At 38.8% G+C, this 13,791-nt stretch overlaps 1 protein-coding gene across 3 annotated transcripts in view; it reads right to left on the bottom strand.

The window, feature by feature from the left end:
- ERCC6L2 (ERCC excision repair 6 like 2) overlaps positions 1–13,791 on the bottom strand; it is a 55,977-nt gene that overhangs the window by 23,027 nt on the left and 19,159 nt on the right. For 2 of the 3 annotated variants that reach the window (XM_069001416.1, XM_069001417.1), the window contains exons 10-14: positions 5,590–5,661; positions 4,275–4,420; positions 3,562–3,657; positions 2,069–2,168; positions 14–166 (exon numbers count right to left, since the gene is read on the bottom strand). In XM_069001416.1, coding sequence (XP_068857517.1) covers positions 14–166; positions 2,069–2,168; positions 3,562–3,657; positions 4,275–4,420; positions 5,590–5,661 — 567 coding nt within the window. Of the gene's footprint in view, positions 1–7; positions 167–2,068; positions 2,169–3,561; positions 3,658–4,274; positions 4,421–5,589; positions 5,662–13,791 lie in introns of those variants that run through there. The other variant, XM_069001419.1, reaches the window with a different exon arrangement.

Raw genomic sequence — 13,791 nt, 5'->3', positions numbered from 1 at the left:
TAGTACTTCACACCTCCAGGATGTCTTTGGTAAGACAGGACCCATGAGTCCTAAGTTTGAAAAGGTTATGAATCCCAAAAAGCTCTCCTTGATGTTCCTTTGATCCTTGCACTGCCTCAAAATACCGCCTGGCATTTTCAGTTCCAATCACTGCACAGTGAAGTTGCTAAAACAGAACAACACAAGAGGTTTCAGAAGTGTTTGCTACAACAACACGTCAGAATTTCCTGGCACCCACATTATATACACAGCTTTAGCTGGAACAAGCAGAAATTCCTTAGAGAGGATATTTTGTTTTAATTTCCCTGGCAGATGTTGGTATAACAGATTGTGGTATAATATGAACCTGCTTGGCTTTGTTGAATAAAAAAAAAATAGAATATTCGAAGACTTTTACTGCATTGTTGCCTATTATCAGACACCTACCATACATATTGCTGGCACTCCTCTATATCTTGACAGCTCAGCTTCCACTATACTAAATTATTAGCATTTTTTTCACCTTCCTTTGCACTGTATGCTAACTTGTTAAGGGAAAGCAATTCAAGTATAGCCAAAAAAACCCCAGCCCTCAGACTTATAATTACTCTGTTTATTGCTGCTTATTCAACTTGAAAAATACAAGTCAATTAAAAAAAAAAAAAGAAGAAAAAAAAGAAAGAAAAGAAAAATACTGATACCCCCTTTCAAGACTTATACATGCTTTTTGGAATCCAAAGAGACAATATCCAGGTCGTCTTTTTCTACAAGATCACCAACTCCAAAGATCTCTGCGAAGCAGGCTCCCCTCCATTAAGGTTTTAGTGAATATAGCTGGTTGTAATCAGCTATTGCTCATTTTGTTAGCCTTTCTGAGGCTTCTCCTATTGATACTTGCTTTTGAAAGGAGTTCTCAAAAGTACTTTGCACAAGAGAAACTTTGGAACAGGATCCTCTCCAAGCTTTTCCATGAATGTGCATGTAAAGAATAAATAAAGTTTAGGGAGTTTTTTTGTAATAAACACTCTTCTAAACCTTACTAATGTCCATACAGCAGTACATTTGTGATGTGTTAAAAAACTAAACTATTAGCTTTTATGTTTTTAGACACTGTCCCTCAAATACTGTTTTAGGACTTACCATGTGTTATATTTAACTTGTCATTCTAGTATATTATTTCAACTACTACAACATCTGCATTCTGAGTGTCTCATACAGAATCTCTGCAAATTTCCCAGCTACCTGTTCCGTCTATCTCCCATAATCCTTATAATTTTTCCTTACGTTTCCTCTTTTTTATTTAGATAATTTTGTCAAAATTAAACAGAACTCTAATGGCTTTTTGGCTTCTACAAAACACTGACCTTAAGTGAGCTAAAAGTCATTGTTACACTTCCGAAAGTAGCATTTTAAAGCAAACCACAAACATTACTTAACAGAGTTCAAGATTTGATCTTCCTGAGGATAAATTCCTTTTATGACTATCTGCTCTGTGAAATCAGATGATCTTAGAACCTTATTTTTATTTGTCACTTATTCAGATCTTAGCCTAGTCTTAGCAAGTCGAAAAATTGAGAGTGCAAGTGATCCAGGCTAAGTGGTCCAGCGAGGAGCATCACTTCTCATCTTTGTAACAGAACCAACAGCACTTCCCTCTCCTTTTATAAGCAAGCTTCCAGAATTAGGAAAGTTGCAATGCCTCTTGCTTTTCTTCTATAGCACCAGCAAGAGTTCTGCTTTACTTTCTCCAGACCTTCATGAGAAAAAGCTGCCTGAATCAGACTGCTGCAGATACTAACTACAACTATCACAGTTGTACTTTACAAGTCTTCAAATAAAAAAATATTCTGTATAACCCAAATAAGGTACATTGCATAACTGAACTGTCAATAGTTACAGAAAAACTTGAATACAAATATAATTCTGTTCCATTCTTTGAGAATCGCTAAATGATGCACCTTTTCTTAGTAAGTTAACATCATATACCATAAACTCAAGGTAAACTACAATTTTACTACAGACTAGATTAGCTTTCTGTCCCTGAAACTACTAGGAAGAGCTTCCCATTTAAACAGTTTGTGAACTTTACCTGTTTATAAACTTGTCGCAAGTACATCATCTCTTCCACAGTTCCCAAGGATATCAATCTAAACACTTTAACAGCTCTGTATTGGCCAATTCTATAAGCTCTGCAAGGACATGGTACATTAAAAACATTTTAAGAAATGAGAGCTCTTAGGGGTAGCAATAAATAACAAACAAACTAAATCTATAAAAGCATTCTAATAAAACAGGACTATTCTAAATCATGCATATGTCGATTCGGTTGTTTTCCTTACTTTTCCAAATTTTCCTCAGTAAATAATTTCCTTTTCCTTTACCTTCAGTATTTCATATTTCTCCACAGTTTAAAAAGTTTAAAAAGTTTAAAAAAGTTTAATCCAGTTTAAAAAGCTCTCTCCTCATTTTATATCACAAGAACTGTCTCCCATCTCTCCAGAAAACACATCTTCCATTCTGTTTATCTCAGGTTTGTTTGGGTTTTTTTTCCCCCTCTCTGTCTCCACCTATTTTTTCTTAAGTATTCTCCCATTTGCATTATACAGGAATTATCTCATAGATTACTTGGAGCAGTCTGTTCTTTCTTAACTTTATAAATCACTTTACAAGATACAACATCATAAAAACAGCTAATGAACTGGCAAGTGTTCTATTCAAATGGTAAATTCTGAGTCTTCTAATAGACTGTATTCCACAAAATTCACGGGAGGCTAAAACAATTCATAGTAATGTGATCTTACAAAGATTCTTTAAAGACACTCCCCAATACATGTTTCTGATGCCAATATTTCTCTAGAACAGGTGCACATAAAGACATCCTAGAAATCAGAAAGACCCTTAAAACAGAATTACGTAACTCCATGAGATAACAGAAACAAGTTTATTTCTGCTCATGAAAATATGTAAATCCACTGAATTTTGAAGATTTTCAATATTCTTTACTTCAGTTACTCAAAGGTCTTCCTTGGATTCCTAGGGAAACATCTTACAGTTGAAAAGCCTTGAAAGAAAAAAATCTATATAACTGGAAATACTCCAACACCATAATATCAGAGATAGATGTGAGTGCTTTTAAAAAGACACTAAGCACCACAATGGTGAAGCAGAAGAGAAAATAAAGAGCCCTCATCTTTTAGGGTTTTGGAATTCAAAACATCACGTGAACCAGGGTCAACTACGATGTACTCTGTCATGAAAAATGCAAGGAAAATGTCATCTACATGCACATATTCTAGACATCAAAAAAAGTCGGAGTGACCACGGGGAGTTTTTAGTTGAGGTGTTTTTTTTGGCTCTCTGCCACAAAAAAGAAATACAGGAAAATAAATTGTAAAATTTAGGGTTATAAATAATCACATCAAAGCTAAAAACTAATTTAGCTGGACCTTTCCTATTGCCTTGTGGATGAATCAGACTATGTAAAAAATTTCTTACTTCAGGAAACGTTTCAGCAGGACAATCAAATTACAGAATGAAAGGAAGAGCACAACATGGATCAAATTCTGTACTTTGAGAGTGTACCTATCAATCGCTTGAAGATCATTTGCTGGATTCCATGTAGGATCAAACAGTATAACAACATTGGCACCAACAAAATTAAGACCCAATCCACCAGCCCTAAAAGCATAAAAATGAAAAAACATAACTATATGATAGTCAGAAAAACACTGAAACTAGATCGTCCTGTATTAGGTCCCTATTGGCATACTCTTCCCCAACATAAAAAAAAGAACACATTAAAGATACTGAAAACAGTGCAGTACAGCTTTGCATTACTGTTGTACTAATAACCAAGTACTCAAATAACCACTGCTACAAAATGCTGAACAATTTTCTCATGTAAATATCACAATTGTTACAGACTGTATGAATAGTTGAGTCCTAACCAACTACTATCAACTTACTCAGTAAAAATCCCTGTTGCTACTTCATTCCCATTAAGTCCTACACAGGCCAACTCCTCTAAATACTATAATTAAACTCATAACCAGTTTTATGCCAGTTACATTCTGGAAGCAGGAAAATTACAGGTGAAATTTTACTTCCTCTAATCACAGTACATAGTTTTTGACAATAATGCTGTGCAGCTTCCACTAAAATGGTCACAACCTCAGCTAAGTCATACCTGTAAGCATTAACAACTGACACAAGTGTATTTGTATAGTTACAGGGTAACCGATTTACTGAACACTAGACAGACATATTGAAACAAACCACAAGTTAAATTTTCTTACATTGTAGATACAAGACATATGTTAATTTCCTGAATGCTGTTGAACTCTCTTACAATTCTGATTCTATCTTCTGATTTTGTATTTCCATCAAGTCTTCGGTAATCTAGCCCAGATGCCATGCAGTACTGTTCCAACACATCCAGCAACTGAGTGGAAAAATGAAGAAAAAAAGGAAAGAAAAAGTTAAGTACTTAATACTATCTTTTAAATTAAACGTGATTAACAGGGGCCATGTTTATCAAATATATTTTCAGTATACCACCCACTGCAAATGAGACTACATCTCTGCCATTTTCTTATCAACATTCATGATTCTCTTTAGCCATGATTCTACAGCACTCAAGGTGATTAATGCTGGTCTGCTGTGGTCTCAGTCTACCATCCAACCATGGCTGCCTGTTTCACCTCTGTCACTCAATCCAACCCAATAAGCAGGCAGTCCATTTAAGCAGCTTCCTCCCATCTTAGCAAGTTGCAATTACTTGAAATACAGTAAATGAGCACCACAGCCAGCACAGAGTGCACAGTCAGAGTTCAGGGGCATGGAGTGAAAGAGACCGCAGTAACCAGCAGTCAATCTGGTACTGGACACCATAAAACATAGCCTAAGACACACTGAGTACTTTACTACTGCATCTGAACATTAAACTTGCACTCTTTCTTAAAGCCAAAAAAAGAGAGGTATTTAAGACTCTGAACGACCATTCAAATTACTACTTTTTAAAATGCTTTTTAGTGCTATCATTACAAATATTTAAATAAAAAGCCCCGATACTATAGAGTGCACTATTTCAGGAAATACCTTATTCCCTAACAAGACAATCAAGGAGCAAGCCCCTAAAAAGTAAAATGTACATATATCTCTTGCTCCAGTTAGACAGTTTTCAGTTCAAGTCAACTGGTGTAGCAAGAACTGAAGTTTCATTGCTGATGATGATCAAAAGTCAGCAGAATGAGGAAACTTAACAACTTTCAGTGCTAACACAAAGCTTTTATGATATTGCAGTCGTACGGTGCTGTGACAGTGCTCTGACTCAAGGCATACCAGCTGAACTCAGCTATCTGCACCTCAAGTAACAGAACTATTTCAAAAAGCTCTAGGGAAGGCAGAAGAGTGTTACACTTGTTTTGCCATCACGATTTTTATCATGAGGTAACATAAGGTTTCAATATGCTTGTGGAGTACAGCACACTGTCCTCATAATTACTTCTCACAGAAACAACAAGGAAATGCGGTTGACAAGGCGTCACTTCAGTGATTCACGATTCAGAACTTACTGCTGCAGTTAATTGATAAAAATCACATGGAGCTCACCTTTGTAGAAAAGGAGAAAAGAAGAACTTTATCCTTATTTTTTCGGAAGTGATTTAAAAGCTGTTGAAGGACCTGTAAATGAACCACAGCAGAAAAATGAAGACATTTTTATCTACAGGTCATCTCATACACACTCATGTTTTCAACCTCCAAACAGGCTACACCATACTTAACTATTTGCAAAGCCAAACAGAACTGTAACAAAAATCATTACTAACATAATAGATGTGCCAAAGGTAATGGAGATGGTGGACCTTTGCATTTTTCTTTGATCCACATGGAAATCCTACTGTAAAAATGTCATCAGACCACTAAGAGGTAAATTCAGAAGCTACTTGTGTCAGTATATACACCACAACAAAAAGTTACTCATGTCACACACCAGCTCAGGTTCCGAGTTTCTGCATTTAAAAAATGCATGTATTTGTCCTGAAAACTCCAAGGTCTGTTTAAACTTTCTGTCCTCCATCTGAGTTCAGAGCTTCTTGGAACTTGTCTTCTTAAAATAATCAGTGAGATGTATGCCCCTCCCCGCTCCCACTCTCATCTGTTGCTCTGTTTACAGTAGGATCCAGCTTCCCAGACTCTGCACAGACCTTGAAATGCCAATAATCCGCCCACACACAACGTTCTTCTGGTGGGGAAGCAAATAATCCAGAGCCTTGTGTATAATAGTGATACTGTTATTTTCAAAAGAAGCATGTCCACATCTGGCAATGGCAGCTCCAGAGCACTGTGCAGAAGCCATACACAATGGGAAAAGAGGAATTTTCTGTACCATGACTGTAGCTTTTTCCCACTGAGCAGTAAATATTTCTGAAATTGTATTTATTCACTGATAAATACATAAACTGTTCATCAAGAGTGACTGCACTAAAAGCCTAACAAATCTTTGACAATCAAATAATGATGAATGTTTATATTAATGTTACAATTCTGGACAATATCTAGAACATAAAATGGTAATTACATGTCACTTATGAGCTCCTTAATAAATGTTAGCCAGCCTGTTACAAGTGAAAACAAGGTACAAATGACAGATTTTTTTGCTTCATTTCACTATATATGAACATACAAACTAGGATTTATTTTACTGGGGGCAAAAAATCCACAACAGGCAATTTAACAAGAGCTATACTACTTACATTTGCATTTTATTTAGCCACATTAAGAAAAGAAACAGAAGTGACATTCTTTTAAACTAGATGGAATTGGCTTCTGTGTTATTGTTGTTATTATTAAAGTACAGGTCAAATAATGAATTTCCTATAGAAGAATACAAAAATAAATCCATGCAATTTCATCCCCATTGGGAATTTAGGTATTCTGGAGTAAGAAACAACTCTAACAGGGAAAACCAATGAATGATTTTGCACCAAAGAGAAGTAAATTCTACACTTGCACACCAGAATATTATCCTGTATGTTTTTAGTCCAAACCAGAAATACTTGATCATACTCAAGCAAAAGTAATACCTTCTTTGTAAGAGTCCACATGGATTTAAACATACACCACCCAATTGCTACACATCGTGAGTCGTCTGTATGTGATTAAATTTTACTTCTTGCTTTTGAGAGGGTTTTTTTTAGAGATGTTCAAGTCAGCCTACAGTATTTTTTAAGCTTTCAAAGCCCAGCCTGCCTGGGTCAGGGTTATGTTTAATGGTAGAGGTTACCATTCCTTGCAAAGTGCTCCAACAGATTTCCAGTTTTCTACTGAATGATGATATGCCAAGCAAAAATAATTAAATCAATACAACAGTTATTCCTAAGAGATTTGTATTAAGAACAGTATTCCAAAACCCCACAAATGGATGTCTGTAAAAATATTATGCATGCAGTTACAAAAAAAAGGAAAAAAAATTATTTCAATGGCCTAGACATTTAATAACCTTTTACACTTAAAAAGCTTATAGAGTCTCTCTGAGACACAATTTTAACAAAACTGTAGAAATAATCCAACAAGGTAGTCTGAATGAGAATTACTGCAGGCTTGTGAAGCTATCCTCACTCATCTTCTTTTCCAAGCAATCTTCAATAGTTTTGTGTGGACAACCTGAAATCATTGTGTTTCAAAAGCAATGAACCACTTGTCCTTATGCTTTGCAGGTCCCCACTACCTTACATCATGACAGAGAAATGGTGGTTTCAAAACAAAGCAGGACACTCCTTTCATTCAGTTCTCATATATTCAACTACTTCTATTTAAAAATCTAAGCATGAAATTCACCTTGTAATAAAATGTGTAAGCAAAGTTTGGAAGCTGTATGTTCTGCAGTACAAGTGAAAAGGAGGGGATTATTCACAAAAAAGCTGAAGCTCACTCAGACCACATCACTGTGTATTACCCACCTCCCACTGTAATACAGACATATTAGTGTTCTCATTATACCATGTTACGTATACCATCAATGATTATGCATGTTGAATATTTGATTGTATGGACTGTTTTCTCTAGGCTCTTGCTGTAATCCAAAATTCAGAACAGAAAACCTGGGGTGGCATGTTAAATGCTACAGCTTGCAAAACACAGAGATGACTGTAGCCACAGCAACAGGTACAACACAAACACCTCATGCAGGCTACTCTTTAACCCTTGCATACAAGCAAATATAGTTTTACTGGCGGAAGTAATTCACATCCCAAAACAGAATATTTCCCTGTGTGTTTTATCTCTGGTTGGAGAACAGATACTTTAAACAGACAGAACCTTTCCAACTCTTCGAAACAGCTACAGCTGCTTAGCTAATAAACTTCATTAAAAAATCAAAACAACACAGCCCTTTCCCCTCCCCTGAATAAATTTTTTGAAAATTCCACAACTATTCCTTTGCAACTATGCTTATCTAGAAAAGAATAATCACCTGTACCAAAATGTCTGTGTAGTCTGCACTGAATTTTAATTTAAAAGACAAAGTAATACTTACGTAGTTTACACTACCAGATGAAAGTTCCAAAATAATTTCACTTAGTTTCTAGAATTTATTTACGAAACAGAAAATGTGAAGTATTACAGTGCAACAAGGCTATTAAAACATTTTACTATCATTTGTCTGTTATTTCCAAATAAACATGTTAAAAACTGATAAAGCCGTTTTCAAGCTCTAGTACCAGCTGGCTCTTCTGTGATTACTTTCTTACCGTAAGACAACTTTCTAAATTAAATACTTCCTGAAGGATTTTGCTTTCACAGTATACAATGCAAAATCATCACAAACAGCCTCCATTTTAAAATTTATAACAGAAAACAAAAAAAGCAAGTCACCACACCAAAAATGTATAAACCAGTTTTTGGTTTCATGAAGTCAAAATTAATGGACCAAACCCCAGATTATTTTCAATGACAGCTACATAACCCACTATCCTCCTTCCAGGCACAAAGATCACTGAATCATACAATGGTTTGGGTTAAAGACCATTTAGTTTCAAATCATGCCACCATGGGGAGGGATGCCACCTACTAGATTCAAAGCCCCATCCTAACTGCCCTTGAGCACTTCCAGGGATGGGGCATCCAGAGCTTCTCTGGGGAACCTGCTCCTGTGCCTCACCACCCTCATATGAAAGAATTTCTTCCTATTATCTGATCTAAACCTACTCTTTTTCAATTTGAAGCCATTATCCCTTGTCCTACCACTGTAAAAAGTCTCCCTCCAGATTTCTTTACACTTCCTTCACTCAGTGAATGGTAGCAGTAAGGTTACCCAAGAGCTTTCTCTTCTCTGGACTGAGAAACCTCAACTCTCTCAGCCTTTCCTCATGAGAGAGGTGTTCCATCCCTCTAATAATCTTCATGGCCCCCCTCTGGACTTGTTCCAACATGTCCATATACTTTTTGTGCTGAGAAAGCTGGACACAGTACACTGCACGAGTGGAGCACAGGAGGAAAATCACCTCCCTTGCCCTGCTGGCGACACCTCCTTTGATGCACTCCACACAGAACACGTTTCGCTTTCTGGGTTGTGAGTGCACATCCAGCCTCTCATCCACTAGGACCTCCAAGTCCTTCTCAGCAGGGCTGGTCTCCATCTGTCCATCCCCCAGCAGGTGCTGATAGCAGGGCTTGCCCCAAATCAGGTGCAGCACCCTGCACTTGGATTTGCTGAACCTTGGTGATTTCTGTGGGCCCAGTTCCTGAGCTTGTCCAGGTGCCACTGGATGCCATCCCATCCTTCAGGTGTGTCAACCACACTGCTCAGCCTGGTGTCACCTGCAAATTTGCTGAGGGTGCACTTGATCCCTTTTATCTATGTCATTAATGAAGATATTAAAAAATACTGATCCCAGTATGAATCCTTGAGGGACCCCCCACTTGCCACTTGATGTCCATTGTGATTCTAAGCCGTCGACCACTACCTTCTGGATGTGACGATCCACCCAATTCCTTATCCATGTAACAGTCCACCCATCAAATCCATTACTTTTTGGTTTAGAGAAAGGGACATTATGGAGGACCTTGTCAAAGGTGTTACAGAAGTCCAGACAAACAACACCTATAGCCCTCCCCTTGTTCACTGATGAAGTCACTCCAGTTTAGAAGGCCACTAGGTTAGTCAGGCAGGACTTGCCCTTGGTGAAATTGTGATAGTTGTTTCAAATCACATCCCTGTCCTCTACCTATCTTACTATAGCTTCCAGAGGGATCTGTTCCATGATCTTCCCAGGCACAGAGGTGAGGCTGACAGGTTGTCACGGTACTCCTTTCTCATTCTTTTTTAAGGACAGGTACAATGTTTCCCTTTTCCAGCCGCCTGGGACTTCACCTGACTAATGACTTCTCAAATACTGTGGAGACTAGCTTGGCAACTACATTAGCCAACTCCCTCAGGATTCTGGGATTAATCTCATTGGGTCCCATGGACTTACGTACAATGAGGTTCCTCAGGTGTCATAAACCTGATCTTTACTTACAGAGGGAGGAACTTTGTTCCCCCAGTCCACATCCTGCTGTCCACACACGCAAGAGGTGTGAGAAGAGAGGTCACCATTGAAGACTGAGGCAAAATGCTGCTGAGTTCCCCAGCCTTCTCCTCATTCATTGTTCCCAGTTTTCCAGCATTGCTCATCAGGGGAGTACACACTTCTTTCAACTTTACTTTTCTGGCTGATATACCTGTAAGAGCCCTTCTTGTTTTATTTTGCATCCTTTGCCATGTTCAACTCCAGCTTCATCTTAGCCTTCCTCATCCTGTCCCAACACATCTAGCACTATCACCACATAGTTCAGAATATTCTATTTATACTAAGACATATTTAATGAATGGCACAAAATTCAAGTTCCCCTTAAAAGAGAAAGCAGAGCAATTTCTCTCAAAGTAAGCAATTCTTTCAATAAATTTTATCCTAATTTATGGACTGAAATAGACACTATAGATTTCTAGAATAAAGCACCATGTACAAAACCAGTCTGTCATAACTGCAGCACTTGAAAACACACCAGTTCTGTAATTTATGAAGTAAAAAAACCCACCGAACAAGCAGAAACCATCGTAATACTACAAGATCATGATTTCCCACCTTGGAGGAAAGGAAGGGCCATACTGCTCCGTACCTTTGCCTCCTACTACTTCAGAAGAGTGTTTGACCTGACTTTATTTGAAAGGTCACAGAAAAAATGTTCTGTGAAAGAACTACAGTAATTTTTTCTCTTTTCTTTCTTACTTTTGGGCACCTCATTTACCAAACACATTGAAGAAATATTTTTCCATATAATGAGCACTTCAAAAATGCAAGATTGGAATTTATAATCCATCTTCCCACTATACATAAAGAGCTTCTTTAAAAAAAATGGAAACTTTACCCACCAAGGCTCTTCTCAAGAACATGTGCTTATTAAGGATCTGAGTTTGGCGAGCTGGTGGGGTTTTTGCTCCCCTTCTCCCTTTTTTTTTTGGTGGGGGTGCGTGGTCTGGTTTTGGGGTGGCAGAGGGGTTTGGAGGGAGAGGTTGTGCTTGTGGTTTTTTTGCAATTACCTATGATCTATATTAAGAAATATCTTGAGATACACACCTTAACATCCAGGGCCGCTGCACACAAGCATGAGAAGAGCCTTACTGCCACTAGCCAAGGTTACATCCAACTCACACAGCCACAGTCAGTTGTACCTGTGAGAAGACACTGCAGTCTATGCTATCCAGAAACAACTTAAGACTTACAGCTATGGTTTGGAATAGATTCCTCCCAACAGGCAGCTCTGAAGGATACAGGCTTTGAAGGCACATAATGTTGGAATCTCTGTAATAACTCAAGCATTTTTGCTTGCCTGTGTTATTCACTTCTGTGTCAAAAAACACATAATTAACATGTTCTAAGGCAATACGGAGTGAAGTGTGCAATAGCCCCAAGAGGCAAAATCCTCAAAAAAGGAAAATTAATTTTAATCACAGAAGCATTTAGGCTGCAAAAGAACTCCAAGATCGAGTCCAACCTTTGACCAAACACAACCCTGTCAAATAGACCACAGCACTAAGTGCCATGTCCACAGAACACTTTCAGGATGGTAAATCTCCACCACCTCCCTGGGCAGCCAAATCCAATGCCTGACAACCATTTCCATGACGAAATTCTTCCTGATGTTCAGCCTGAACCTTCACCAGCATAGTTTGTGGTGATTTCCTCTCATCCTGTCACTTGTTATCCAGGAGAAGAGAGTCGTGGTTTAGGAATGGTACTCCGCAATTCAGAGCCCCCACCAAGACTCTCCCAAACCATATGCCACTCTCTTGCTCCCCCCTTCTCTCCTCCTACCACGGCAGGATGCAGTTGAGAACTGGAGGCAAAAATAGTGAAGATCATGGGTTGAGATATGAAGATTTTACTGCAAACAACAATAAGGTAAGAAAACCTTACAGTTTTAATGACAAAAGTACAAGAGAGAGGGTGATTCACATGCAAAAATGCTCATTGCAGGCTCTGAAAAAACAAACAATGCTCTTCCAGCCATGTTTTTGTTGACTGGAAGACACTCTGTTCTTGTTGGAAATCAGAGAGTCTCTTAGCCTTGTCCCAGCAATGACAGAGAAGTAGTATAGAACAACCACCCCCTGGCCATGCCTGCATCACTCCAGGTGCCGCCTCCTCACAGCTACTGCACAAAATTAACTCTGTCCTGGCCAAAATCAGGACAGCATCTTACCACAACCTCATTTCAGGTAGTGGTACAGAGTAATAAGGAGTCTCAGGGAAGACCTTTTCTCCAAGCTAAACAATCCCAGGTCTCTCAGCTGCTCCTCATAAACCTGACGCTCCAGACCCTTCACCAGCTCCGTCACCCTTCTCTGGACACACTCCAGCAGGACCTCAATGTCCTTCCTGCCGTGAAGGGCCCAGAACTGGATACAGCACTCAAGGTGTGGCCTCACCAGTGCCAAGTACAGGGGAAGAATCATTTCCCTGATCCTGCAGGACACAAAATTTCTGATACAAGCCAGAATGCCGCTGGCCTTCTTGGCTACTGGGTACACTGCTGGCTCATGTTCAGCCACTGTTGACCAGCACATCCATGTCCTTTCTCACCAGGCAACTTTCCAGCCACTCTGCCCCAGCCTGTAGTACTGCAGGGGGCTGTTGTGGCCAAATGTGGACCTGGCATCTGGTCTTGTTGAACCTCATACCATTGGTCTTGGCCCACTGATCCCTCTGCAAAGCCTTCCTATCCTCCAGCACATCAACAATCCCACCACGCTTAACTTTACAAACCTACTCAGAGTGCACCCTCAATCCCCTCACCCAGATCATCAGTAAAGATATTAAACAGGACTGGCCCCAACACTGAGTCCTGGGAGATACCACTAGTGACTGGATGTCAACCGGATGTGGCACCATCCATCAGCACTCTCTGGGCTTGACTAACCAGCCAGTTTTTTAATCCAGTGAAGGGTGCACATGTCCAAGCCATGGGCTGCCAGCTTTTCCAGGAATGCCATGGGAAAAAAAACCAAAAAAACAACCAAAACCCCCCCAAAAATGTAAAATAGTAGTGTGAATAATGCCAGGGTAAAATAATCAGTAACAGAACCCCTTCATAAGCAATTCTTCAACTTCTGAAGATGATGGATTTGGTTTTTAGAGCTATGCATTGAAAATCTGCTGGTAGCTAATTTGACACCTAAATTCACCTTCTCAAAAATTAAATGTATACAACAAAGTTAACATGCAGGTATTTCACACATATGTATTAACAGTAAAGAAGGATCTTGCTTAC

The sequence above is a fragment of the Aphelocoma coerulescens genome (assembly GCF_041296385.1).
Source record: "Aphelocoma coerulescens isolate FSJ_1873_10779 chromosome Z unlocalized genomic scaffold, UR_Acoe_1.0 ChrZ, whole genome shotgun sequence".
In the NCBI taxonomy this organism is placed as follows: Eukaryota; Metazoa; Chordata; class Aves; order Passeriformes; family Corvidae; genus Aphelocoma; species Aphelocoma coerulescens.
The sequence above is the reverse complement of the archived record's forward strand: the minus strand, read 5'-3'. Positions and strand labels throughout refer to the sequence as shown.